The sequence below is a fragment of the Pistacia vera genome, unplaced genomic scaffold (genome assembly GCF_008641045.1).
Source record: "Pistacia vera cultivar Batoury unplaced genomic scaffold, PisVer_v2 Contig122, whole genome shotgun sequence".
Lineage (NCBI taxonomy): Eukaryota > Viridiplantae > Streptophyta > Magnoliopsida > Sapindales > Anacardiaceae > Pistacia > Pistacia vera.
Window position 1 is genome coordinate 741,763 of NW_022195271.1, and position 25,852 is coordinate 767,614.

Sequence of the window (25,852 nt, forward strand, 5' to 3'; positions counted from 1 at the left end):
ATAGTCTCTCTCAATTATTATTGTTTTGCGTGTACCTTAACTAATACTCGAAGTCTATTGAATACTCTATAAGCCCAAATAATCAGGTAAGCCAAGTTCATTAAACACTTTACAAAACCAAATGATCTAGTAAGCCAGGTCCTTTGGACACCTGGCAAGCCCAAATGATCAGGTAAACCATAATGTTATTGTGATAGGTGACCTTAAGGTTTGAACCAGAAACTCAAAGAAGAGAGCAAACTTTCTTAACCATCAAGCTAACTCTCACGAGTGCTTTCCTAATAGAGAAAAAATAATAGAGTTTTCCTTCTCCGTTTCCATTTGTTGATGTAATTATCCCAAGACTTAAACTATATTTGTGAAATGTATATATATATTTTTTTCAAAAATATTACAATTTCGTTGAGATCAACACAAAGAACTTGTAAATCTTACATCTATAGTTGGTTGGTCCTGAGAATTCTTTTCCATTCAACTATTGACTCCCATTAGAGGCTTGAACAACTTCATCAGCTTTTCTCTTCTCATTCTTGGACTTACAGTCGTCAAGATAGTGCTGGTAAACAAATGAGAGAAAGCCCCATAAAGCCAACAGCATGGCAATCACCTTGATGCCACCCATTTTGTCATGAAAAAATACCACAGCTAGAACTGGAACTAAAGGCAAACCCAGTACACTTATGGCATTGGAGAACAGAGAAGACGTCTCGAAGATCAATCCCACTGCACCAATACTAAACACTTGCCAAGATATAGCAGTCCAAACCAAATTCATCACATATGAAATCTTCCCTAACTTGTATGCTTCCATCTCTGTCTTTATACTCAAAAATTCTTTGCTCGCAAAAAGTCCCACCAATGTAGCACAGCTCGCAAATAAACTCGTATACACTATCATATCCATGATTACTGTAAACGTTTCCTTCTTCAGAACCTTGTTGAAGGCGAGTTGTGTGAGCGAAAGCACAAGTCCATATCCAGCAGATGCTCCAACTGTGCATACGAATCCAATTACATACTTTCCTTTCGACACTCCTGTGGTGTTCTCAGAGTCGTTCTGGAAAACCAGGAGTGTGGAAGAGATGGTGAGAAGGACTAAAGAATTGATTATGAATGGAGTGAACTTCTGCTTATTAAGGAAGAAGGAGAAGAACGAATTGAAGGCCAACTGGGATGCGCAAATGAGGGAATAAGTTGAAACCGGCAGGTATAACAACCCAACTGAATACAGAAAGCAATCAGCAGCTACAAGTAGGCCAAGGAAGAAATACACAGAAGCAAGGATAAGGAAAGAATGCGGCGGGGTTGTTTGATTACTACTTGTGTTGGAAATTTTTGGTGGCGGAATGCAGTAGTAAGGAAGGAGAATCGGGAAGCCGGCGAGTTGCACAAGTGTTGCCATCCATTTGCTATTGCCTCCTTTGTCATAGTATTGTCTTCCCAGGAGAGTAGCCACTGTCTGGCCGGAGAGAACAAAGAATGTATGCAAGGCTATTCTCATCCACCGTTGATAGTTTCTCGAGTGTTGTACTGTTCCTTGGTTGGTAACACTGAGCTCAATTGGGTTTCCATCTTTAGCTTCCTGAACTGGAAAGAATTATGCATGGAAAAGATTAACTGCAGAAGCCACAAAGCTAACATATGAATATATTTGCCAATAAAAGCATTCAATTTTTCCTATTTGTGTTTACATTGGTTTTAGTTTCATACTAAATAACGAAAACAGCTTTGTATTATTTTTTAGAATTATACCCAGCTGTTCATCAAAACTTTTCAACCACATAGAGTTTATTATGCTTTTTTACAAATAAAAAAAAAAAATTTGGATTGAAAGTTTACAACTATTTCCTAGACAAAAGATCCTGTAACATGCATACTTATTCGATGAAATTAATGTGACACCATCACTGTTTGTGAAGTGTTCATCAAAGATGCAAATTCCTTTTTCCGCTATAAACTAAAAATCCACAAGTTTACAGAACCACAAACAGTGTAAAGGGGAAAAGCAAACTACAATTGAAAAAAATAAAAAACAGCTAAAACACGGAGGGAAGCAATACACAAAGCTAATACTCTAACCATCATATCAAGCCAATAAAACTAAACCCTTAGAGAATTTCAAAGACTTACCCATGATTTGGAGTTGCAGTTCCTGAGTTTCTCCCATGTGGGGAAGATAAAAGAAGTCTGGAAAAGACTATACTAATAAGCAAAGAGTAGATAGAGAGAGAGAGTATATATATTTATACACGAATGAAGAAGCTAAACAAATAATTACAGTAATAGCTTCTAATTGTAACACAAACCCACCTTTACACTACTGTTTTTTACTCTTTGTCGTCTGTTTCAGCAAATCACATGTTACGTACTTACATTCATGGATGATTAACGTACAAAGTAGACTTAATTTGACTTCAATTTGGTTTTCTTACTTGTCTTTCTCGTTCTGTTGGGTTTATTATTCTTTAACATGAGAGTTGTTATTATTATAAATTGATTATTGTTGGTGGATTCGAGCCGGTAAATAAACTATAATTTTAACCAGTATCTATCTCTGTTGCTGTTCAACAGTAGGCCATATATTTCGTTGAAAGGATTGAGCATGGTTGAATTGAATCATGGTATTATTGTAAACCATGACAGGTTTTCAACGGTTGGTTATTGTCCCAATCATCTTTTAATTAGTGGAGCCAATCTGCAAGTGATAACTGGTCCACACAAGCATTTGTCCATTGTATACATTATTTTTGGACAATGAAATCTAATCATCTGGAAATCTACAGTACCAACCACGTGCCAAAATCTTTATGCTCTAACCAAGTGATTCCCAGAATTTTTCTCAAGAGTCTAGTTGTAATCCAATTATCAGAAAAAAGGACAGATTAGATGCTCAATCCTGTACTCAACTCTTCACTTGACAATAATAATATTACTGTATTTATGTTAATCCTCATCTGAATGGGTTTAGGAAGTTGAGATTTGAAGAGATGAGCAAAATCTAAGAGCAACCCATTTAGCCAAAACCTGTCAAATTATATTTGATTAGCAAAAAGTTTCCAACTTGACGGCGCAAGTTGGTGTTAATAATGAGTGAATTATCGATCATTATCTCTATGAGTGCCCATGACGATGACCACTACCAGTGCTTCTATTTTGGATCTTGTGAAAAGAGCCAAGGGGAGCTGTATAAGACGGACCGCATGAACAAAAATCTGTGTCATGCACACGAGATTCAATTCTTTAAGAGTCTACTCTACTGGATTTGACAGACAATTGTCGATAGATAGATCAATATAGAAGCTACTGGTGCGTAGTGTTATAAAATTATGTCACATTTCCAGTAACTCTTTCCCTGAGTTGTTGAAACATTTGCGTTTAAGTTACCTAGAATTACAGAGGTAATTGTCATAGAGCACTGAGCACCACATACATAATATCTTCGTGAAGATTTAGCATAATTTCTGCTCCTTACAAATTGGATATGGGTTGCATCAGAATCATAATTTGATCATTTATTTTCTTGGATTTATCACTACCCATTTAGCAAGAAGTGGGGAAGGGACTAAAAGTGATAATTTTATATGGAATGGTTGAATTTTGTAATAGAAATCTTGCATGATTCATGAATAATATGTTCTAAAATTTTCATCTTATTTGATATGTCATGAAGACGATCAATTGAGATAAAAAAAAACTTTTAAGATACTACTTGAAAAGTGCTGCATTAATTATTCATGGTTAGTCTCTATCAACTATTTGAATGCCAGAAGGGAAAGCTTCGGAAACTTCATTGGCCATTCTGGGATCTGTCTCGGACTTGGATTCATCCAAATATTGCTGATAGATATAAGAAATAATGCCCCAAATAGCCAATACCATGGAGATCACCTTCACTCCATCCATTTTGTCATGGAAAAACACCACAGCCAAAGCTGGAACAACAGGGAAGCCTAAAACACTTATGGAATTGCAAAACAGTGAAGACACCTCAACCATCAATTCTACAAGGGCAACAGTAAAAACCTGCCAAGCTATAGCAGCCCAAACAATAGTCATCACATAGGCCACCTTCCCAAGTTCATACAATTCCATCTCTTTACTTAAACTTTTCCATTCTCCACTAGCAAAAAGTCCCACCAGTGAAGCACCAGTTGCAACCATTGAAGTATAGAATATAACATCAATAATCTCCATAAATGTTCCTCTCTTGAAAACCTTCCGAAAACAAAGCTGTGTTAAGGAAAGATTCAATCCGCACCCTGCTGATCCACCAAGAGTACATATGAAACCAATAGCAAACTTCACTTTAGAGACTCCAGAGAGGTCTCCAGAGCCATTTTGAAACATGAGAAGGATAGAGGAGATGGTGAGAAGCACCAGAGAATTGATGATTAAAGGAGTGAACTTCTGTGAATTAAGGAAAAAGGAGAATAAAGCATTGAAGCCTAACTGGGAGGCTGAGATGAGAGTGTAAGTAGAAACAGGAAGATATAGCATCCCAGTTGAAAGCAGAAAGCAATTTGCCGCAGTGATTAGGCCTATTAAGGCATAAGCTGATACAATAATAAAAGAAAATCTAGGTTGTGTTTGAAGATTGTTTGCGGTGGAATTTTTGAAAGCTGAAAAGCAGTAGAAGAAAAGGAGAACTGGGAAACCTGCAACTTGCATTAATGTTCCAACCCATTTGCTTGTGCCTCCTTTAACATAGTACAATCTTCCCAAAAGTAATGCCACTGTCTGGCCAACAAGGACTATGAGAATGTAAAGAGCTATTCTCAGCCACCATTTGTAATTAATTTGTTGAGGAACTGTTGATTGGTTTGTCATATTTGTATTCAGATCACTATTTGGTTCTTTAGCTTCCTCAACTGCAAATAAATTCAAGAAACAGAATATAAATATTTCGTACTGGAGTCTCAACATATATAAGGTACTGAAAACTTTCATCTCGTTCATCTTGATCACTCTATAGTATATCTCAATATTGAAGTATTAATCGAGACAGATAAAAAATACTCTACATAAATCAGACTATAAACTGAAGATGAATAGAAATTTTCATTGCTTTTCTGAAACTACAGTTTGAGAAGTGCAGTCCTTTCCAACATAACTATGGACGATTCTAAATAGAAATCATGAACTCAAAGTTGAAGTAACAGAATAAGACAATATTCCTGAAACGATGGTATGAAGTTGAATTTATTATTTACTGTAGATTATTGCTAATTAATTTTTAAAATAAAAACAGAAAACAAACCCTTGGAACTGCCATGAAAACTTAAATCTTCTTACCACTAATATCACATGAAGGAATTCTCTTTGTTGCTATATGTTTCTATATCAGTGAAATGAGTGAACCAAAAGAAATTTCGATTTTTTCATGAGCTTGGAAATTGAATATAGATAAAAGAAAAACTTACCCATGATGTGGAGTTGCACTTCCTGAGCTTCTCCCATGTCAACTTAAGTACTGTGAAGACTGAAGAACTTCCAAAACTATAAAGCTAGAAGGAGCTAGAGAGACAGAGAGAGTTAAATTATCTTCAGATGAAATTAATCTATAACACATGCATGTACATCATGTATAAGACTTTTCAGTCAACTCCAGGCGGCAGGTGATGATGACAATAATTCACATTGGAGTAAACGACATTTTCCCAACCCAAAGTTTGGCGATCTACGTTCCCACCCTAGTTTCATAAATGATAGATTCAACCCTTAAATTAACAGAAAATTATTTAATTTAATAATTAAAAAGATAAAATGATCATTTTAAAGATAAAAATTTTAAAATAACCTTTCAATTCTCAAATTTATCCCATCCAAAAAATTTTAAAATAATCCTTCACTTCTCAAATTCACCCCACCAATAATTTCAGGCCATTCCGGCTTGCTTCTAGCGCAGTCGACCCCTCCCGACACCACCATTATAATCCCTTCAACCCCCACATCAAAACCCCTAACCTCACCGCCTAATTGAACCCTCACAATCGCTGGCCGCCACTCTTAGTTTCAGTTGACGTTTCATCCAAATTTCGGTAGGTTCCGACATCGTAAATCACCTGCAACACCACCAATAGCATCACTAGCTTCCCCCCACAAAAACCACCCAACATCTTCAATCGCAATTGGCCGCCGATCGCTGCCGCCTCTCCCTTAGGTTTTCGCTTTCTATCGCACCTTTCTAGCCAAATTCAAGCACCTCGCCAATGTGCAATCGGGTGAAAAAATTAGGGATTTTAGTGAGGAGGATAAGGGGATGCTGATGGTGGTGTCAAGGAGGTCCAATGGTGTCAGAATTAGGTTGGGATCTCTACGTGTTATTTGAGAGAAATTTGAGATGTGGGAGTTATTTTGAGAGAAAAGTAATCGTGTTAATTTAAGAGAGGGAGTCTGTAATTTATGAAACTAGGGATGGAAACTTATAGATTCGTCAAACCTTGGGTGGGAACGTGTCGTATACTCTTCACATTGCCATTGCCTAGTTGCAATCTTTACAGTATTTTTTCTTGAAAAAAATCTCTTATACTGTATGCACAGATGATTTGTCCATACTATTTTTAAATAGATGGTTTAGTTTAAATGCAATGATATTGTGTTAGATATTGTTGAACATTGAAAAGGACAAACATTTATTTAGGATAAGATGTTGTGTATATCCAGTATAAACGTCAAAAGTAATGGCCACCGCAGGTGCTTCTGATTGGAGTTATCTTATTCAGAGTCAATATTAGCATTTAGCATCATCTACTTCTTTTTACCTGAAATTAGAAGCATAGGAATAGGAGTAGTTTTCATTCAAACAATGCATGCTTTTTCAACTTAATTAGTATAAAACCATTAGCTTAGGCCCATTAAAACTTTCAGGGNCAGTGTAGTGGGAGTGACATATCGTGTTTGTGAGTAAAAATTTATGAGATTCGTTTATTAACGTAGTATTATCTTTTTTAAATAAATGGTTTAATTTAAATGCCATGGTATCCAGTTAGATATGATTGAACTTAGAAAAGGACACACGTTTGTTTAGGATATAATGTTGTCTATATTCAGTATGAACGTCAAAAGTAATGGCCACCGCAGGTTCTTCTGATTGGAGTTATATCATTCAAAGTCTATAAAAAAAAAGTAATGTGGTTTGCTAGTCAATATCATTAGCTTCATATATTCTTTTACCAGAAATTAAAAGAATACGAATAATTTTCATTCAAACAATGCATGCTTTTTCAACTTAAATAGTATAAAACCATTAACTTGTATAAGGAAATATAAGAATTTAATACCCAAAAGGTTTACAGTATGTAAATATAATATTAATAGAAGTTTGATCAAAACGCTTCTGGGACTGGTTGAATATTCAAATTTGATAGGAAAATTATTGACTTTGTAGACTGATTTTGATGGAGCCATGAAGCATAGATCAATTCATAGCTTTTTCAGATGTTTTGAGTCAAAGTTGGGAGCATGCGTCCTTATTCCTACAGGAGAAGATGAATATAAAAAATTTGGCATCCGAACATGTGCTTTTGACTTGACTAGTTGGCTTAGATTCTAATATTTCATGCAGAGGAATGGAGACAAGTAAACGACCCAGTTTTCATGAAGATTAGGTTAAGGGTATCTGTTTTGTTTTATTTTTTTATTTTTTAATAAATTAGATGCTAGCCAGTTTATGTGATTTTTTTATTTTTTAATACTGGGGTGTCCAACCCGCTTATGCAATTTTTTTTATATTTTAATAACTGAGATGTCTGGTCAGTTTGTACGTATCTTGATTAATCTTTAGGAGAAGTTGTCCCACAGCAATCCACCACCTTAGACCTTCAAGTAAATTATAAGCAAAAGTATTAAATTTGCGTTCAATGGAGAATTAAACTTGAGACTGTGAGTTGAAATCATTCACAACCCTCTTAGTCTACCCTTATCGTTGGGCTATCCATAGGTGGGTGATACTTGTTTTACCATCGTAGTTGTGTAGAATTATACAATTTATTCATTAGCTGTGAAAAATTTAAGGTATAATAGTATGTTTAAGGTAAATTAAACTTCAATTAAATAATTTAAAATGTGTTTAATATTATAATTTTTAATTAATGAAGAGGTCTATTAATGGATATGGTATAAAAAGGTTTATATATAATTAATAATATCAAACTTTATTTTTATTAATAAAAAATAAATACTCATATAAGAAAATTGTATCAAATAATTATTCTTTAACTTGTCTAATAAAACTAAATGATACACGGATTTACATTCTTTTATTTACTTATCAAAACCATAATATATTGAATATATATATGAATTTGAAAATAAAGAATTATATAATATTTATTTATTTATTTTAAATAACAAATAAGCAATTACTTGTTAAATAATAAGTTTAAGAGGGATTCAGGAAATCTAGGAGGAATAATAAAGAAGCAATCTACACGTACTAAAAAACCTTAATTCAAGTTCAAACTCCAAATTTTCACATTTATATGAATACGAACTGACTTTACATTCACGTTTATGAAAGCGAACTCGCTAGCTTGGTGAGTTGAGAGACCTTAGAAGAAGAGAAGAATGAGAGAAAATGGAGGAGGTAATCATGAGACTGCAGAGAAGGTGGCATTCTATAAAACTGTTTGCTTTTGCCGACAAAAAGAATGTCGTTTGATGGTGGTGGTGGGAGTGGGAACGATTTCTGCTGTTGCTAATGGACTGGCGCAGCCTCTTATGGCTGTTATTGTTTGGCCAACTTATCAACTCCTTTGGCGCCACCAATCCTTCCGATGTTGTTCAGCACGTTTTTAAGGTAACTCGACTAAATAATAACTAGTATTTTCCTTAATTATTACCATTAATCCTAAACTATATTCGTTAGATTAGAGTTAATTTACTATGTTAACTCGCTAAATTTTGGATTTTTATCATGTTTTTGCCATTATGTTTAGATTCAATATGTTTGATTTATTATTCTTGAGAATGCTTGATAGACATGCAATAAATGGGATTGGTTGTTCTTGGTATATAAAGGAAAGGAGTATGTGAATTGGAATTCCATTTGGAAAAATGATATGAGCTCACAATTGGAATTCAATTTGGCCACCCTAAATTTGTGTAGTCAATTTTTGTGCGATCCCTCATGGACGAGAAAGAGAAACTAATAACCAAGCCATTCCAAATTGAAGAATATATGGCCATGAAGGCTAAACAAATCAACAAGGCATTAGATGAAGCGGTGCCATTGCAAAATCCTGCTACGGTTCATGAGGCAATGAGATACACTTTTTGAGCATGTGGAAACTGCTTATTTTCTACTCTATGTATTGCTTCTGTTAAAGCAAGTGATATCTGGCTAGAAACATGAGAATGCGATCTAAAGGCTTGCCCGATCTGAAGCTTGCGATCATGTGTGCAAAGCTAAGATGGATTCGAGCGAAAGACATATGTGATTGATAACGATCTTGAGAGCATGTGACCTAAAAGGTATGCAAACTGAAGAAAGCGACTAGAAGGTAATGCAACTTGGAAGCAATGCAAGCAAGAATCCATGCGATCAAATGTGCATGCGATCATGGAGTGGTTTAGCTGACTTTTAGGGAGTTAAGTCTAAAAGATTTTGTATTAGTTATGAATATATGGCTCTATGATAATATCTTGTAAATATCTTCACAGATTAGGTTAACATTTAATACTCTGCAAGAGTTAGTATTAATGATGTATATGATGATGTAATCAACTTGCTTATATGTTTTGTTTATGGTAATCATTAAAAAGTAGACAAGTCAAGAGAGACGAAATATTTAGCAAAAAACATTCTCTAAAAAAACACTTGTCTTTGAGAAAAAACAAATACTTTTGCATTCTTTCCTTTGTATTATCTAGCTTGTAAACCAACATTTGGTATTAGAGCTTGGGTTCTCTTCACCGCGATTCATCCTTCTCACATATCCTTAATCACCTTTCCACGTAAAACTTCCCAATTTATAAACACAAACCTATCTTCATGGCATCAAGCTTAGCTTCCCTTTTACCACCAATTTTCAATGGAGAGCAGTACCATATGTAGGCTGTTAAAAATAAAAGCGTTCTTGTGAGGCCAAGGTCTCTGGCAATATGTGGTGGAAGAGAAGCAACCACCTCAACTGGGACCAAATTCGACGTTGAACCAAATTAGACTCCATGAAGAAGAAGCAGCGAAAGCTCCAAGAGCTTTGTCGCACATACATTTAGCTGTCACAGATCATGTTTTCACAAGGATAATAGCTTGTGAGACAGCGAAAGAAGCTTGGGATAAGCTTAAGGAGGAGTTTGGTAGAAGTGATAAAACTAGGAACATGCACGTCTTAAATCTTAGGAGGGAGTTTGAGATTCTAAAAATGCAAGAGTCTGAAAACTTTAAAGAGTGCGTTGATCAACTGATGAATGTGGTCAACAAAATCAGAATACTTGGAGAAGAGTTGACGGATAAGAGGATAGTGGAAAAAGTGCTAGTGAGTCTAATAGAGAGATTCGAGTCTAATATCTCATCTCTTGAAGATTCGAAAGACTTGTCTCAGATTACCCTTAAAAAGCTTGTCCATGCTCTGCAGGCTCAAGAACAAAGAAAGCTATTGAGACAAGAAGACAGCAGTGAAGGAGCCATGATGATATAAAGGGAAATCAGTTCATGGAGGATACAAGAAGCCTACTGGAGAAAGAAAAGGCGAACAACAAACGGGGCAAGAATGGTGGGATAAAGCAATATCCACCATGTCCCCATTGTAAAAAAAAAGAATCATACGAAGAATAGATGCTAGTTCAAGCCTAAATTTGGTGTAGGTCGTGTAAGCAATTAGGCCATATTGAGAAGGTTTGCAAGAATAAAGTAAACTAGCCATAAAAACAAGTTCAAGTGGTCGAAAACCAACAACAAAATCAAGAGGGAGAACAGTTGTTTGTGACCTCTTGTCATGCAACTCACACTGGGTTAAACATATGGCTAATAGATAGTGGTTATACCAACCACATAACACCAAATCTCACCAACTTCGTGGAACTGGATCGATCATTCCAGTCCAAGGAAAAGATCAAAAATGGAGAGTTCGTGGAGTTCATAGGAAGGGGCGAAGTTGTCGTTTAGACCCCAATGAGTACAAAACACATCGCTTATGTTTTGTACATGGAAGAAATCAGCCAAAGTCTACTAAGTGTTGGACTAATGCTAGAGAAAACTTATTCTCTACATTTTCAAGACAAATCGTGTACAATAGTAGATAGTGACGGTATTGAGTTGATGAAAGTAAAGATGATGGGAAAGAGTTTCCCTGTTGAATGGAGAAAACCAGAAGTTTAGGCTCATACTACTAGAATAGATGAGTCCGAACAATGGCATAAGAGATTTGGTCATTTTCACTACAATGGCCTCAAAGAAATGAAGCACCAAATTCTAGTGCAAAATTTACCAGAGATCGAAGAAAGGAGGAGTCTACATTAAGCTTTCTAGCTCGGTAAATCGAGCAGACAGCCATTTCCAACAAACACGACTTGGAGAGCTACGAAAAAACTCTAACTCGTTCACACCAATGTGTGTGGTCCTATGCAGACTCCATCCTTGAGTGAAAGCAAATACTTTGTGCTATGCATCGATGATTTCTCCAGAATGACCTGGGTTCACTTCTTGAAGCAAAAGAGTGAAGTGGTCGATGTGTTTAGAAAGTTCAAGTTGTTGACCTAGAATCAAACTGGGTTAACTATTAAATCAGTTCATAGTAACAACGACACCAAATACACTTCGAACTCGTTCAAAGAAATATGCAAATGAGCTGGAATCAAGCACCAGCTCAGTAGTCCTTACACTCCATAGCAAAATGGAGTGAGTGAGAAAAAAAAAATAGAATAGTCATGGAAATGGCCAGATGCATGATCGTTGAAAAGAAGCTACCGAAGTCATTTTAGGTAGAAGAGGCCAATATAGAAGTCTATCTACTGAATAGACTACCAACAAAGGCTCTCGACAATCAAACTCCATTTGAAGCTTGGTATGGAGGTAAGCCAAGTGTGGACGACCTCAAAGTCTTTAGAAGCATTTATTATTCACATGTTCCAGTGAGCAAAAGAACCAAGCTTGATGAAAAAGCTGAAGCTAGAATCTTTATTGGCTACAGCAACCAATCTAAGGCCTATATAGTCTTCAATCCAAACACAAACAAGATTCTGATAACAAGAGATGTTAGAGTCGATGAGATATCGATTTGGAATTGGGAAGATAAAAGAATTGAAGAAGAAGTAAGGTCACAACAGAAAGAGGTCACTAACGACCAGAATGAAGAGGAAGATTCAAATGTTGATGAAAAGCTATCAGTTAGAGGGACCAGGTCTCTAGCTAAAGTATATGAGAGGTGCAATATAGCAATATTAGAGCTGATAATCCGAGGATTATACTAGTTTATTTAAGCTTTTAGGCCGGATTTTATATACTTCTTAGTTCATTTATGCCTGAATTGCTACTTAATTCCTTACATTTTGTGTTTCAGGTTGAAATGGACATTTTTAGTGAATAAAGACAGATTTGGAGTTTTTGGACTTAGAAGTAAGCAGATCTCAGAAGTTGGGAGAGTTCTAAAGCAGAGTCGAGCACGATGAAGCTTGTTCCCAAGGGAGAGCACCGAAGATCGAAGATTCAAGCAAAGAATCAAGCGGAGGGCAATTCTGTAGAATTCTTCAGAAAGCTTCGCCGCGGCAAAATGAGCTAGTCGCACACCAGATCTGCTTCTTTTGTCGTCGCGGTGAGATTCCTTCTTCGCCGGGGCAAAGTCTGCATTTTCCAGTTTTTGTAAAACGCACAGTTTTACTCTTACATGTTTTTCTTAGGATTTTGGGCGAGGTATAAAAGAAAAACTTAGTCTTTTTGCCAGGGTTGTCTTCGAGTAGGGTTTAGAGCTATTTAAATTTTCTTAGATTCATTTTGAGCGAATTTAGATCTAAAGAGAGTGAAGATTCAGGATTAAACCAGTGGATTCATCATTTGGAGAGATATCTTTTCTTTTCTCTTATTTACATTATGTTAAACTTTGGTATTTTTGTTTCTTTTATTTGTCTTATTGAATTAGCCATGAACTAACCTATTTTGGGTTAGGGTTTTGATTGTAATTCGGAATTTCATGGGTTAAACAATTGATTGTTTTTCTTTTCATATGAATTTTGCTGTGATTGTGTGATTACTCTGAATTTACTGTCTTTATGTGATGAACATGATGAGATTGAGTAATGAATCATGTTAGGCTCCTTGGGTAATCACCATTGTAGTATTGGATGCTAGAGATAGATTCAAGAACCAATGAAATCAATCTAGGATTCTTGTGCTTAATGAGCTTAGATTTATTAACTTTCAAATTGTTGGGTGCGGAAGATTAACAGGGAAGAGTAGGAAAACATAGTCTGAGAAGGTATGTTTGACATTTATAGCTAATTCGATTTACAATCAATGCATGTGAATATGAATTTAGTTTAATTCTTTAGGTTTAACCCATGGAGTCCGAATGAAGTCAAAACCCTACCCGTTTGTTTGAATTGATTTTATCCATGTTTTACATCTTGCGTTCATAGTTAAAGTTTAGTTTAGTAATTTTTGTTTTAGTCTTAGTTTAAATTGCTCCCATTTATCCAAAAGAATTCGATTGCTCCAACTTGAGAACAGTAGGAAACTTAGTGCTTAGCGAACAATCCCCGTGAGAACGATACTCACTCATCACTCTATTACTTGAGTGACTAATGCACTTGCTACATAATGCATGTTGTAGTTACAACGCATCAGGAGCCTATGAGCTATACTGAAGCTCTGAAGTCAAAAGAATGGAAAGTTGCGATGAAGGAGGAGCTGAATATGATCAAAAAAAATTAAACCTAGAAGTTGGTTGACCGGCCATCAGCTTAGAAGATCATAAAAATCAAATGGATCTTCAAGACAAAATTAAATCCTAATGGATTAGTCAAAAAATACAAAGCTCGACTTGTAGCCAAGGGCAACGCTCAACAATATGGAGTAGATTTCTTAGATACGTTTGCTCTAGTTGCAAGACATGACACAATCAGACTTCTCATCGCACTAACAGCTCAGTTTAAGTGGAAGATATACCAGTTAGATGTCAAGTCAGCCTTCTTGAATGGCTACTTGGACGAAGAAATTTATGTGGAGCGACTAGAGGGCTCTACAGTTGAAGGGGGCAATAACAAAGTCTATCTGTTAAAGAAGGCTTTGCACAGTTTGGCGTAGGCTCCGTGAGCTTGGTATAGCCGAATAAATGAGTATTTAAGTAAGTTTGGTTATGTAATAAGCCACAATGAACACATTATCTATGTTAAGAATTCGGATGACGATCTGATCATAGTCTTTTTATATGTCGATGACTTGCTAGGAATTGAAAACAACCTTGATAGGATGGAGCAATTCAAGAAAGCAATCATAAGGAGTTCGAGATGACAGACTTGAGAGAGATGACCTTCTTCCTTGGGATGGAGATACACCAAATCTCCAAATGGCATTTTTGTCTGCCAAAAAAAATATGCAAATGAGATCTTGAAGAAGTTTAGCATGGTGAGTTGTAATTCAATGAGCACTCCACTAGTACAAAACTAGAAGTAAGGAAGATAGAGGTCGCAAGGTCGATGAAAGCAGATACAGAAGCTTGATCAGATGCTTTCTGTTATTAAAACTTACCCTAGTAATACAATTTTGTTTCCCATGTTGCCCCTAAACAGTTAAGCATTTGGTCTAAATTAACCTTATATTTGTTAACATTTACAAAACACTCAATTCACTCATGTAAACACTTTTTTGCTGGTTTTTTAAATTTTTCAAATGACATTGCCCTTGTTATTGTCATTATTTACGGAAATGTCATTATACCCAAAACTAGCCACCACTGCCAGCCACTGTCGATCGCCATCAGAGGCTGCCAAAAGTCACCATAATGGCATACGACCGACCGTATATGGCTGGCCATGCGCCAGTGAGGCTTTTTTCTATCATGGATCATAGATCCATAGTCGAAAAAAGGCCATATCTTGCTATTTTCACGACCAATATATATGGCCGTGAAACGGCGACTGATCTAGCAGTGAGACAATCAAGTTTTTGGCCATGAACTGGCCGCTGTTTCACGACCACATTTATGGTCGTGAAACGAACATAGATCTAGCCGTGAAACAGCCTAATCTGTGGCACTGCTGATGTCACGCCACATCTGTGGCACTACCAGTAGCCACTAGCGATGGTGGCTGGCTGCCGGCAGTAGCTTGGGGTGGGTAGGGGTGTTTTTGTTAAGCTTAAAACATTTTTGATTGCGAAGGTGTTTTTGCTAAATCTGAAAAGAAGGGGATTAAAAAAATTATTCAAAAAAAAAAAAATTATTGCTAATTAATATTTAAAAATGAGGGCAATTAACATAGCCATTTATTTATCCTTCCAACCAAACATATTATTCATCAATTTATTTGAACCAACCAAACACATTTTCTAAACATTCCTGGTAGTCTTCAAGGTGATCATTTATTCCGTTAATATAATATTCTCCTATAATAAAATATTATATGATCCAAATGCTCCCAAAAAGTCAAGCAGGGAAGAGAATTATAAGGAGCATGAAAATGACACATCATCCTCATCAGATTCTATGGACCCACCAAAAGTGTATAGTTTTAAAAATCTATAGAATTTGATGCACACGTGGTAGAGAATGAGTGCTGACTAGGACGTTTAGGATGCGAGACGTGTGGTGGATGATCAATTTTTTCACTATATTATAGCTTAATGAAGATTTAAAATAATTAGTCCAATTTCATTAATATATTTTCCTTACAATGGGGTATGGTATATCCACCATACTTTTCTTGAAGGCCAGAAAAGGAAAGATTCGGAAACTTCATTAATTAGCAATTCTGGAATCATTCTTAGGCTTAGATTCATCCAGATATTGCTGATAGACATAAGAAACAATGCCCCAAATAGCCAACACCATGGAGATCACCTTCACTCCATCTATTTTGTCATGGAAAAATACCACACCCAAAACTGGAAAAATAGGGAAGCCTAAAATACTTATGGAATTGCAAAAGAGAGAAGACACCTCAAAGATCAATCCAACAAGGCCAACAGAAAAAACTTGCCAAGCTATGGTAGCCCAAACAATGGTCATCACATAGGCCACCTTCCCAAGTTCATACAATTCCATCTCCTTACTTAAACTTTTCCATTCTCCATTAGCAAAAAGTCCCACCAGAGCATCACAAGTTGCAACTATTGAAGGATAGGATATGATATCAATGATCTCCATAAATGTTCCTCTCTTGAAAACCTTCTGAAAACAAAGCTGTGTTGAGGCAAGATTCAATCCGCACCCTACTGATCCACCAAGAGTTCATATGAACCCAATAGCAAACTTCACTTTAGAGACTCCGGACAGGTCTCCAGAGCCATCTTGAAACATGAGAAGGATAGAGGAGATGGTGAGAAGCACCAGAGAGTTGTTGAGAAGGGAAGGTCAATGATATTTGGCCATTCATTGACAAATATATTATATTAATTGTATATTTGTTTAATTGCCTTTTATACTTAGACTACCTAGAATAGATTAGCATGATTGTAGGATATATTTGTTTAGTTGCCTTTTATACTTAGACTACCTAGAGTAGACTAGCATGATTGTAGGAAATCTTTTGTATAAAGCTACGTCTCCTAATTCAATAAAATTATTCAAAAGGCAAATACTTTTCTCTTCTTTTCATGGTATCAGAGCAAGGCATGATACCCTAGCTCTGTGCATCTTTCTCCTTTCTTTTGCCTTCTTTTTATTGCTATTTCTCAGCATCTACTCTCTTTCTTTTGCCTTCTTTTTATTGTTATTTCTCCTTATCATGATAGACCAGTAACCTTCGAATGGAGGCAAGCTTGATGCTGTCAATCCATATTTTCTTCACCATTCTGATCATCCAGGAATGGTACTTGTTTCCAAGCCCCTCAATGAGGATAATTATTCGACATGGTGTAGAGCCATGACAATTTCTTTGAACACCAAATCCAAGTTAGGTTTCATAGACGGGACCACCACAATGCCATCTGCCATAGCCAAACTAGACGATTATGCTTCATGGACAAAATGTAATGGTATGATCCTCTCTTGGATTCTCAATTCACTCATACAGGACCTTGCAGACAGTGTCATTTTCTCGACCACCACCCAGGAGGTATGGGAAGACTTTCGGGATCGTTTTTCTCAAAGCAATGCCCCTCGTATTTTTCAGATTGAGAGGGACATTGCTTGTCTTGCTCAAGATCAAATGACTATATCAGCTTATTACACAAGACTAAAAAAATTATGGGATGAACTAGGATCCTATAATGACACCGTTTGCTTTTGTGGGGTAGACCATAAGAGACGCAGATTGATGCAATTTCTCATAGGACTCAATGAGTCCTACAGTGCAATCCGAGGGCAAATTCTGTTGATGAATCCACTACCTAATGCTGCCAAGGCTCACTCTTCCATTGTACAAGAGGAGAAGCAGCGAAGCCTGGGGGCTGCACGTGAGATGGTGGAGAACTCAACCATGGTTGTTTGAAGGACTGAACCGATGGCTCTGGCTGTTCGACATGGACAAGGTTCTTCTTCTCGTTCCAACCCATCTAATTGAAAACCTTTGCATTGCTCTTATTGTGACTGTGACCATCATGTACGAGAAACATGTTGGAAGCTGAATGGGTACCCACCAGAACACCTTAAACATGCATCAAAAAGGTCTAATCAAGGACACACTCATTTCAAGCGTAACCATAGCCATCAATCTTCAATCAACAATGTCAAGGAAAGTCCAATAATGCAAGAAGTGTCGTCGGTGACAAATGGGCTCTCTGATTTGCAAATCTAGTAAATTTTATCTATCATGCAAGGTAAAGAAACAACACAATCTGCTAATCCTAAAGCTAATGCTGCTTTCTCAGGTTTGTTACAAACATTGTTGCGCCTCCATCAATTAATTATCGACAGTGGTGCCATAGACCACATTACTTCATCTCCAACTTTGCTTGTCAACGGCAGGAAAAACATCTTTTTACCACCAATTGCTATGCCAAGTGGAGAACAGACTCCAATTACATCCATTGGGAATTTACCTCTGAATTATGTTGTTACTTTAAAAAATGTGCTTGGTGTGCCATCTTTTAAAGTGGATTTAATGTTTGTGAGTCGAGTTACCAGAGATCTCAATTGTTAAGTAACCTTTTTCCCTCATTGGTGTATTTTGTAGGACTTGACGACGAAGACAAGGATTGGTTTGGGTGAACAACGAGATGGACTTTATTACTTGGTTGCGTTAGTGTCAGAGAAGCCAAAACCTCAAACTCCATCCGCAGCAGCCATTTCTTGTCGTTTTCCCAGTTCTTAGGCCACCTCCTCCACCTCTTTATGGCATCGCCAATTGGGGCATTTGTCTTCCTTTAGATTAGAATTTATGGCAAAACATTTGTTAAATTTCCCTTTTCAGTCTAATAATGCTTGTGATGTTTGTGCCCTTGCAAAACAAAGTTGACTTCCGTTCTCTGTTAGTTAAATTTCGTCCATTAGACCTTTTGAATTAATTCATTGTGACATTTGGGGCCCCTATAAAATTGTCTCTTTTTCTAGTGCAACATATTTTTTTACTATTGTGGATGATTATTCTAGATTCACATGGGTATTTTTTATGCATCACAAAAGTGAAACACAACATTTACTTGTCAATTTTTTCTCATTTGTCCAAACACAATTCCATGTTTCTATAGCCAACATTCGGGTTGATAATGGTGGAGAATTCTACTCTATCTAGGAATTTTTTAAACACAAAAGGACCACTTACCAACATTCTTGTGTCTATACTCCTCAACAAAATGGGGTTGTAGAGCGCAAGCACCGCCATATACTTGAGTCTGCTAGAGCTTTTCGTTTTCAAGCCCACCTTCCTTTACATTTTTGGGCAGAATGTGTTTCTACAATCGTTTGCCCATACCACTCCTTTCTTGCCAAACACCTTTTGAACGACTTTATGGTAAACTTCCTTCTTATTCACATATTCGAATTTTTGGGTGTCTTGCCTATACTACTGATGTGCACGTCCCCCATAAATTCACTCCTCGAGCCAAACGATGTATTTTTCTTGGCCATCCAGTTGGTCAGAAAGCTTACAAGCTCTATGACCTTGCCACCCACCAAATGTTCACTAGCCGTGATGTTGTTTTTCATGAAACTATTTTTCCTTATGAGTCAATTCCATCCACTTCCTCAAATTCAGCCCCAGTGATTCCTCTTTCTGTACCCAATCCTTCTCCACCAGTCCAACAACCCTCACCACTGGAACCAATTTATCCTGCCCAACAACCCTCACCGCTAAATGCACTTGCTAGTCCTCCTCCCGAACCCATTTTATGCCGCTCTCAAAGACCTCATCACCCTCCCACGGCTTTACATGATTATGTCTATAACCAAGTAACGTCTCCCAACTATTTGCCGTCTTTGTCATCAAGTCCACAAAAAGGTACGCGTTATCCCATTTGCAATTTTGTCTCTTATCATCGTTACTCACCACAGCATTGCTTTTTTACTGTTGTTGTCAGTCAAGATATTGAGCCTACATCTTATACTGAAGCAGCTTCTCATTCACATTGGCAAGAAGCAATGCAATCTGAATTGGTTGCTTTAGAAGCTAACCACACTTGGTCTCTCGCTTCTTTTCCTCCTAGTAAGAAGCCTATTGGTTGTCATTGGGTTTATAACATCAAACGACACTCGGATGGTACTATTGAGCGTTTCAAAGCTCGTTTGGTTGCAAAAGGTTTCACACAGCTGGAAGGTATAGATTACCATGACACTTTTTCTCCCACTGCTAAAATGGTTATTGTTCGTTGTTTATTGGCTTTAGAAACTGCCCAGAATTGGTCTCTTCACCAACTTGATGTCAACAACATTTTTCTTCATGGTGATCCCCATGAAGAAATTTATATGTCTCCACCTCCTGGTCTTCAGCGACAGGGGGAGAATCTACTGTGTCACCTTCACAAGTTGTTATATGGCTTAAAGTAGGCTTCCCAACAATGGTTTGCCAAGTTCTCTACAGCTATCCAAGCTGCTGGCTTTGTTCAATCCAAAACAGATTACTCATTATTCACATGTCGGAAAGGCAAAACTTTTACAGCTTTGTTGATATACGTTGACGACATTCTTATTACGGGTAATGATGTCAATGCCATATTAGCTCTCAAGCAATTTCTACATAGTCATTCTTGGATTAAAGATTTGGGTGATTTGAAATATTTTCTGGGCATCAAAGTTTCTCGGTCGAAGAAAGGTATTTCCATCTCGCAACGAAAATATACTTTGGAAATTTTAAAAGATGGAGGATTTTTGGGTGCTAAACCTGTGAACTTTCCCATGGAACAAAACATAAAGCTCTCGTATTCAGGTGAATTGCTTAAAGATCCATCTCAGTATAGGCGACTTGTTGGATGCCTAATTTATTTGACTATTAGTCGGCCGGATATCACCTACTCGTTTCATGTGTTAAGTAGATTCATGCATGCACCACGCAGACCACACATGGAAGCTACCTTGCGTGTATTACGTTATTTGAAAAGCAGTCCAAGACAAGGTTTGTTTTTCCTTCTCAAAATGATTTATCTTTGCGAGCTTTTTCTAATTCGGATTGGGCTGGTTGTCCAATATCTCGTAGATCCACTACGGTGTTTTTTCTGGGATCTTCTCTTATTTCCTGGCGGACAAAGAGACACAAAACCATATCTCTTTCCTCAGCAGAAGCTGAATATAGAGCCATGACAAGTACATGCTATGAATTATCTTGGCTACGCTCATTATTGAAAGATTTGAGTGTCAAAATAAGTCTAAAAATGCTATATAAATGGCCGAGTGTCTGGCCTTGTGATTTCTCTCTATTATATAATCTGTACAAAGAATTCTATACATGGAAATACCTACTTATCTGCTAATCTTATCTCTATACAATCTGTCAATAATTAAGCTCATTATTCAGATGAGTAAATCAAGGAAATAAACAGAAATAAATATGGACAGCAAAGCTGTCCGTTGACAAAAATAAATATGGACAGCAAAGCAGTCTGTTGACAGCCCCCCCCAAATTGATACAGGTTGATCAACAAGCATCAATTTGCTACTTAGGAAGCAATGTCGATGACGAGTGAGAGCCTTGGTGAAGATATCAGCAATTTGTAGTTCAGTGGAAATGTGTGGAAGAGTGATAACACAAGCTTCAAAGGCTTCACGAATAGAATGACAGTCGACTTCAATATGCTTTGTGTGCTCATGATAGACAGGATTGGCCGTGATCTGAATAGCACTTGTATTATCGGCATGTAAAGGTGTAGGATCGGTCTCAGAGAAGTCTAACTCACCAAGCAAACCGCGAAGCCAAATAATTTCGGAACAAGCAAGAGACATCGCTCGGTACTCAGATTCTGTAGATGACTTAGAAACTCTATCTTGCTTCTTACTCTTCCAGGAAATCAATGCATCACCTAAGAACACGCACCAACCAGTGATGGAACGACGTGTATCAGCACAACCAGCCCAATCAGCATCGCTATAAGCAACAAGACGAGGAGAATTGCCTGCAGGAAAGAATAAGCCACGGGCAGAAGTGCCCTAAACATAGCGTATGATCCTACAGACAGCAGCCAAATGAAGATGACGAGGAGTCTGAAGAAACTGGCTGACTTGTTGTACAGCAAAAGAAATATCTGGTCTAGTGATGGTGAGATAGACCAGGCTACCCACCAATTTCCGATATAAACTGGGATCAACAAGTAAGTCACCCTCCTCTTTGCGAAGCTTGACATTTAATTCCATGGGAGTATCGACAGAGGTAGCTTCCTGCAGTCCAGATGTAGCCACCAAATCACTAGCATACTTATGTTGATTGAGTGAAATCCCAGAAGGACTACGATGCACCTCAAGACCAAGAAAATACGTGAGAGACCCAAGATCTTTCATATGAAAGGATTTTGAGAGATGGGTCTTGAGTTGGACAAGTAAAGCAGAATCAGAACCAGTGATCACAATATCATCAACATAAACCAAAAGGACAACAATACCCATGTCGGATTTCCGAAGAAACAACGAAGTGTCATACTTGCTCTGCTGGAAGGAAAATTGTAATAAAGTGGTTCGAAATTTATCAAACCAGGCCCGCGGAGCTTGTTTGAGACCATAAAGAGAGCGACGAAGTTTACACACATTAGAGGTCGGAGAAGGAAACAGTCCTGGGGGTGGCTTCATATAAATACACTCTTTAAGATCCCCGTGAAGGAAAGCATTCTTAACATCCATCTGATGTAGTGGCCAATCATTGGAAGCAGCAAGAGCTAGGATCGTACGAACAGTGGTCATCTTAGCCACAGGAGCAAAGGTCTCCTCATAATTGACACCATATTCCTGATTGTTCCCAAGGACAACAAGCCGAGCTTTATAACGATCCAAACTTCCATCAGAGCAAACCTTGACTGAGTAAACCCATTTGCAACCCAGAGGAACTATAGTGGAAGGACAAGGCTCAATGTCCCAGGTGTGATTGGTCTCTAGAGCAGCAATTTCTTCCTGCATAGCTTGTCGCCAACAGTCATGCTTGACAGCATGTGAGTAGCATGTGGGAATATCAAAATTGGATAATGCAGTAGTAAGAGCTGAAATAGAATTGCCAAAAGAAAACCCATACCTATTCGGGGGTACGGACACTCGAGAAGAGCGACGTACCAAAGGCTCTAGAGGTGCTATAACTGACTGATTCTGGTGTACGTTAGGATCAGATAGCAGGTGAGCCACCGGAAGAGACCGTGGGTGGGATTGTCTCGTGTACACCATACCTAGTTTAAAACGAGAACTGACTTGATGAAGATCTGAGAACTGCTGCTCAAAGGAGGGGAGGACCACAGTAGAAGAAGAGGGCACAGGTGACACAGGAAAGAAATGTTGATTTTCAAAGAAAATAACATTCCTAGAAATGCATGTACGATGTAATGTAGGATCATAGCAAACAAATCCCTTTTGACACACATTATATCCTAAGAATGCACATCTAAAGAGATATGAGACGAACCTATTCCTCATGAGGAGGTAAATGAACAAAAACATACACAACCAAAATACGAAGATTTCATAACTAGTTGCTTAGCAACAACGGAAATAGGGAGACTCCATGTGTAAAACTTGGGAAGGTAAACGATTAATCAAATGAGTAGCAGTCTTTAGAGCCTCAACCCAGAACATGGATAGAACAAAGATTCTACACAGAGAGTACGTACCATATCAAAAGATGACGATTTTTGCGTTCACTACTCCATTTTGTTGGGGAGTAGCAGAACATGAACGTTGATGTATAATACCTTTAGAAGCCAGAATGTCTGAAACTCAATAGACAAATATTCACCACAGAATCTGTGCGTATCGTTTAAATTTCGCAAAAATTGATTTTCAACATACGCTAAAAACTCGTGAAAGTACGAAAAACCTCAGATTTAGAGCGAAGAAAATAAACCCAAGTAAATCTGCTATGATCATCATGAAAGTCATATAGTATTTAAATTTTTCATGTGAACTAACCGGGGGGTCCCCAAACATCGCTATGGATAAGATCAAACAGTGAGAAGCTCTACTAGCATCAAAGGAAAGGGAAGAGTTTTGCTTTTACCAAGTTTACAAGAATCACATTCAAGAGATAAAGAAGAACGTTCTTTATTACCAAGAAAGCCAGAGTTCAATATATGAGATAAGATCTGAGTATTGGGATGGCCTAAACGACATGCCACACCATACTCAGATTAGGAACATTATTACAACAAAAGACTAATAAGAAACTGGAGAATGTTGGAACCGGTAAAAATTGGAAACAAGCGCCCCACTTTAGGTCCCTTCGCATCGGCTTCCCCGTTACCTGGTCCTGCACAACACAACCATCACCAAAAAATTACAGCACAATTGTTGTCAACTAATTTACCAACAGAAATAAGATTTGTGGAAGCTGAGGACAAGAAACACATCAGTAAATGTAGAAGAACATTTTCGACAGCAGCGATTGGCAAAGAACTGCCATTGGCTGTCTGAATGGCAGTTGACCCATAGGGCCGAACATGAGACAGATTTGCGGAGTATTCGTCATGTGATTAGAAGCTCCCGAGTCTACATACCAGATGTGTTAGAAGGTTTACCTTACCCATCGCAGATAATGCTGAATGACATCTGTTGCACCATTTCAGGGGTGCAGTAAGTTACTGCAGGAGGTGCAAGATCAAGGAAGCACCTGAGGAAAAGTCATGTGCTACAGAAGTCACTGCTGGAGGAATAGTAACAGAAGTCTGAAATGCGTGGGCCTGACGATTCTGGGGCAATCACGTTCTTTGATAATATGACCCTTTTTCTTGCAATAAGAACATATTTTTTAGGACAATTGGCAGCAATATGCCCATATTCTTTGCAGCAGAAACATTGCAGATTTTTAGAAGTCACAGGTATCCACGTCCTTGAGCAGTATAAGCCTAGTTGTCGTCTTGGAACTGTCATGAGATTGCTCCAGAATAGCTTGAGTACTAAGATTTTGTTCTTCGCAAGTAATTCACCAAAACAAATATCAAGAGAGGGAACAGGAGATCTGTTCAGTAGAGAGGAGCAACTGATTCATATTCCGGGCGTAGTTTCATAAGAAACTGATCACGCTGGCGGTTTGTGTAAGATTCTAAATAGTCAAGAGCACAACAGGAACATCTGCTGTAACCAAAGCAGTATATTCATACCAAAGAGTCAAAATGCCGAGTATTAGTCTTGGATGGAAAGACTACCATGTTGAAACATGGCAATCGCATGTTCCAACTGAAAACGACGAGCATCATTATCTTGATGATAAACCTTCTTCAAATAATTACATGATTGAGCGGAGCAATAAGCCCGCAAGTTGGTATAGATATGGCTCCACCGAACCAAGAAGCCAGACATGATTCAGCCAAGCACAGCCCAAGAAGGAAGACACAGCCTCTTGGGATTTGTCACTGTCAGATGTTGGTGCAACATCCATGCCATCAATATGGCCCCAAGTCTTTTCCTTAAGAAAAATTTCAAACTGAAAAGCCCAGGTAGAGTAATTTGCCTGTAAACTTGACACACACTGGTGCAGAATCCATTGAAAAATGGAACCCGAGACAAACATAAAACCAAAAAATAAAGGAACCGAGAGCCAATAGACTGCAGGACAAACTAACAGAGGTTGCTGCAGACACCACTCAGGAAAATGCTCAGAAAATGCCAAGAAAATGCCCGAAAAAAAATTCAGCCTTCTCTGATACCAGTCAAAATAAGTCTAAAAATGCTATATAATGGCCGATTCTGGCCTTGTGATTCTCTCTATAATAATCTGTACAAAATTCTATACATGGAAATACCTACGTATCTGCTAGTCTTATCTCTATACAATCTGTCAATAATTAAGCATTATTCAGATGAGTAAATCAAGGAATAAACAGAAATAAATGGATAGCAAAGCTTCCGTTGACAGAAATAAATATACAGCAAAGCTGTCTGTTAACATTGAGAATATTACATCCGAAGCCAGCATTGTTATATTGTGATAACACAGCCGCCTTACATAAGCTGCCAATCCCATTTTCCATGAAAGAACCAGACATATAGAGATGGATTGCGATTTTATTCATGACAAATACAAATGGTTCAGTTGTAACCAAACATATTGCTCAACAAATAAATTTGCAGTGATGTTTCACCAAGCCATTGGGAAAGGAAGCTTTCTCGACTATGATACGCAAGTTGGGAGTTCTTGACATTCA

The 25,852-nt window shown here is 37.6% G+C and overlaps 3 protein-coding genes across 4 annotated transcripts; all 3 read right to left on the minus strand.

Moving 5' to 3' along the window:
- Positions 1–376: 376 nt before the first annotated feature.
- On the minus strand, positions 377–2,328 carry LOC116115340 (probable purine permease 10). 2 transcript variants are annotated; one of them, XM_031401503.1, is made up of 3 exons: positions 2,311–2,328; positions 2,131–2,187; positions 377–1,587 (listed from the first exon to the last, which is right to left on the minus strand). In XM_031401503.1, the coding sequence occupies exons 2-3, from the start codon at positions 2,165–2,167 to the stop codon at positions 476–478; spliced, it is 1,149 nt and encodes a 382-aa protein (XP_031257363.1). In that variant the 5' UTR covers positions 2,168–2,187; positions 2,311–2,328; the 3' UTR covers positions 377–475. The 2 variants fall into 2 exon arrangements, with proteins under 2 accessions (XP_031257363.1, XP_031257370.1); XM_031401510.1 differs by lacking the exon at positions 2,311–2,328 and having other exon boundaries at positions 377–1,617; positions 2,131–2,257.
- Positions 2,329–3,516: 1,188 nt separating this feature from the next.
- LOC116115330 (probable purine permease 10) lies at positions 3,517–5,505 on the minus strand. The gene is made up of 2 exons (XM_031401491.1): positions 5,421–5,505; positions 3,517–4,868 (listed from the first exon to the last, which is right to left on the minus strand). Exons 1-2 carry the CDS (start codon positions 5,455–5,457, stop codon positions 3,739–3,741), a joined length of 1,167 nt encoding a protein of 388 aa, XP_031257351.1. The 5' UTR covers positions 5,458–5,505; the 3' UTR covers positions 3,517–3,738.
- Positions 5,506–15,890: 10,385 nt separating this feature from the next.
- Positions 15,891–16,298, minus strand: LOC116114864 (purine permease 21-like). Its single transcript, XM_031401004.1, has one exon. It carries the CDS (start codon positions 16,296–16,298, stop codon positions 15,891–15,893), a length of 408 nt encoding a protein of 135 aa, XP_031256864.1.
- Between the last annotated feature and the right edge of the window lie 9,554 nt (positions 16,299–25,852).

What these genes read in the sequence shown, in the direction of transcription:
- LOC116115340 (XM_031401503.1), bottom strand. Translation starts at nt 2,167, where the DNA reads ATGGGAGAAACTCAGGAACTGCAACTCCAAATCATGG. An exon ending in ACTGCAACTCCAAATCATGG is followed by an intron (nt 1,588 to 2,130) that starts GTAAGTCTTTGA and finishes AATTCTTTCCAG; the next exon opens with TTCAGGAAGCTAAAGATGGA.
- LOC116115330 (XM_031401491.1), bottom strand. Translation starts at nt 5,457, where the DNA reads ATGGGAGAAGCTCAGGAAGTGCAACTCCACATCATGG. An exon ending in AGTGCAACTCCACATCATGG is followed by an intron (nt 4,869 to 5,420) that starts GTAAGTTTTTCT and finishes ATTTATTTGCAG; the next exon opens with TTGAGGAAGCTAAAGAACCA.
- LOC116114864 (XM_031401004.1), bottom strand. Translation starts at nt 16,298, where the DNA reads ATGGAGATCATTGATATCATATCCTATCCTTCAATAGTTGCAACTTGT.